Genomic DNA, 1,966 nt, shown 5'->3' on the forward strand with positions numbered 1-1,966 from the left:
ACGCCAGAGGGTTAAGGCCCCGTGATTATTTCCATTTGAACCTAGAAGTAAGAATTTTAGAGCTCCCAGTCGGAATTTTCAACTGGAATGTACATCTCAAGTTGAACTAGCCCTGACTTCACAGTCCAAGACGTCCGACTTCTGAGGCAAATATAAAACGCATCAGTCACAGAGGCGTAGAGACTAGCAATCACTGGTTGCTAGGGAAAAGTGTACTTTACCTCAGTTGGTTGGTTAGTGGTTGCTAGAGGGTACTTGCTGTTGAGCGGGCGACATTTGCGAAATGAATACTGGAACAAAAATGTCCTACGATTGATTTGGTTGCCAGTAGACTTCACAGAAGGAGCCAACTTGTCTGCAAACACTTGCCAAATATTTGCTAAGTGGTAGTAAAATTGTGAAAGATGTGATGCAAAGAACTGGAGAACATGTGCCTTCAAATTTGCACCTTATGAAACTTTTTGCCGACTGCAGCATTAAGATGGAAACTTTCCTTTGGAGGTGAATGTTATTAATTTACAGTTTGCATCTTGATTTGCACTACCTTTGTAGAATGAAGGACACACATTTAAAGCAGAGAGCAGTGTTACTTCAGTTTTTGTTGGACTTATTAGACTTTTGGTCAATTAATCTATCTAGATCTTTCACAGACATTCTGAAGGACAACACAAATATCTACCCAGTCAGATGCAGTACCTTGAGTCGAACGAAGAGGACAATGCTCCCACTGGCCTTGATGGCTCTGTACAGCTCCTCTGGAGTCAATAGCTCTACTTTTAGAGGCTGCAGTCTTCTGTTCCTGTCAGCTGTGAGGACGTCAAAAGGTTTATCAGCAGCCAGCTGAGGGAAAGTGGACTTCAGCAGTTCCACAAAGTCGGCCTCCTGCAGGCCTCGAGGACACTTCAGGTGATGAAGCGGGTACTTATTATACACTGAGAAAAAACAGAGAAGCTCCAATAGTCAGGCAGGTAGTTATCCATGAGCCAAACACAACAAACAGTATGCTGACTGTACTAACATTAACAAGAAAAAAAAGAGACAGCTCACCTTACAAGCTACTGCTGCATTAGGCCTACAGATTTTTTTTTTTAATAAATTTGATATAAAACCCAAGTGACAGCAATCCTAAAGGCAACTTTGTCCAACTTTGCCTAATTTTCCAAAATCCTGACACTGAAAGTTGAAAACCTAAACAAACACATATCTAAATAATCTAATTTTTAGGTATGGCCCTAAAAATACATACCAGTGCACATTTGTTACCAATCTGAACACAGAATGAGCAGTTTTAAATTTACCTTTAGGTGAAATCACATTGACATCCCAGTCCTGCACAAAGCGGATCCTGAGATCTACATGGGAGCTTGATTGGCTAATCCGAGGCCTACCAGGCTTCCTCCTGTCGGACTGATCCCTGGGAAACAATAACATTAGAGACAGACACCACAGCGTTACACTGGCCCCTTTACAGTTATTACCTTTATTTATTTTAATAAGCTGAACAAATGTGAGAAATATTTCTAGAAGCAGTAAAGATTAGCTTCAAATTTAAGTCCTGTCACTGCAGCAGAGTAAGACAATGTTCAGTACGTTTTTTTAATCTGCAAAAAAATACTTTTTTCTTAGACCGAAAAAGTTGGAAGAGCGAGTGTCTCTGAAGGTTCTCAGTCATCCAGGTCATCGTAGTCTCTTTCCAAGCTCCTTAGATTAAGCGAGGTTTCCTCCATCTATCATACATCTTCTACCACTGAACTGAGTTCGAGAAGCTGGAATAGCTGTCTAAGCAGAGCTCCCTGGCTACCTTCTCAACGTCTTCTGGGGGATGCCAGGGTGTTCCCAAACCAGCAGATGGTCATGTGACAAAGGCAGAGATTGCCTTTACAACCATCAAGATCCCAAGACTTCAGCAGCAGGTCCTTGAGCTCCTGAACTGGGCCCATTGTTGAACCACCTTGGAACAGTCTTC

General features: G+C 42.1%; 1 protein-coding gene across 2 annotated transcripts in view; it reads right to left on the bottom strand.

Annotated features, from left to right (window-relative positions):
* Positions 1-1,966, bottom strand: part of LOC102206936 (zinc finger protein 16-like) — a 15,290-nt gene that overhangs the window by 8,874 nt on the left and 4,450 nt on the right. For both annotated transcript variants that reach the window (XR_001290627.1, XM_013915805.1), the window contains exons 8-9: positions 1,299-1,414; positions 697-932 (exon numbers count right to left, since the gene is read on the bottom strand). Coding sequence is in view for 1 of the 2 variants with exons in the window: in XM_013915805.1 (XP_013771259.1) it covers positions 697-932; positions 1,299-1,414 (352 nt within the window). In the remaining variant the exon portion in view is untranslated. The remainder of the gene's footprint in view (positions 1-696; positions 933-1,298; positions 1,415-1,966) is intronic.

Source organism: Pundamilia nyererei, unplaced genomic scaffold (genome assembly GCF_000239375.1).
Source record: "Pundamilia nyererei isolate P.nyererei 1_Seehausen unplaced genomic scaffold, PunNye1.0 scaffold00366, whole genome shotgun sequence".
NCBI classification, from domain to species: Eukaryota; Metazoa; Chordata; class Actinopteri; order Cichliformes; family Cichlidae; genus Pundamilia; species Pundamilia nyererei.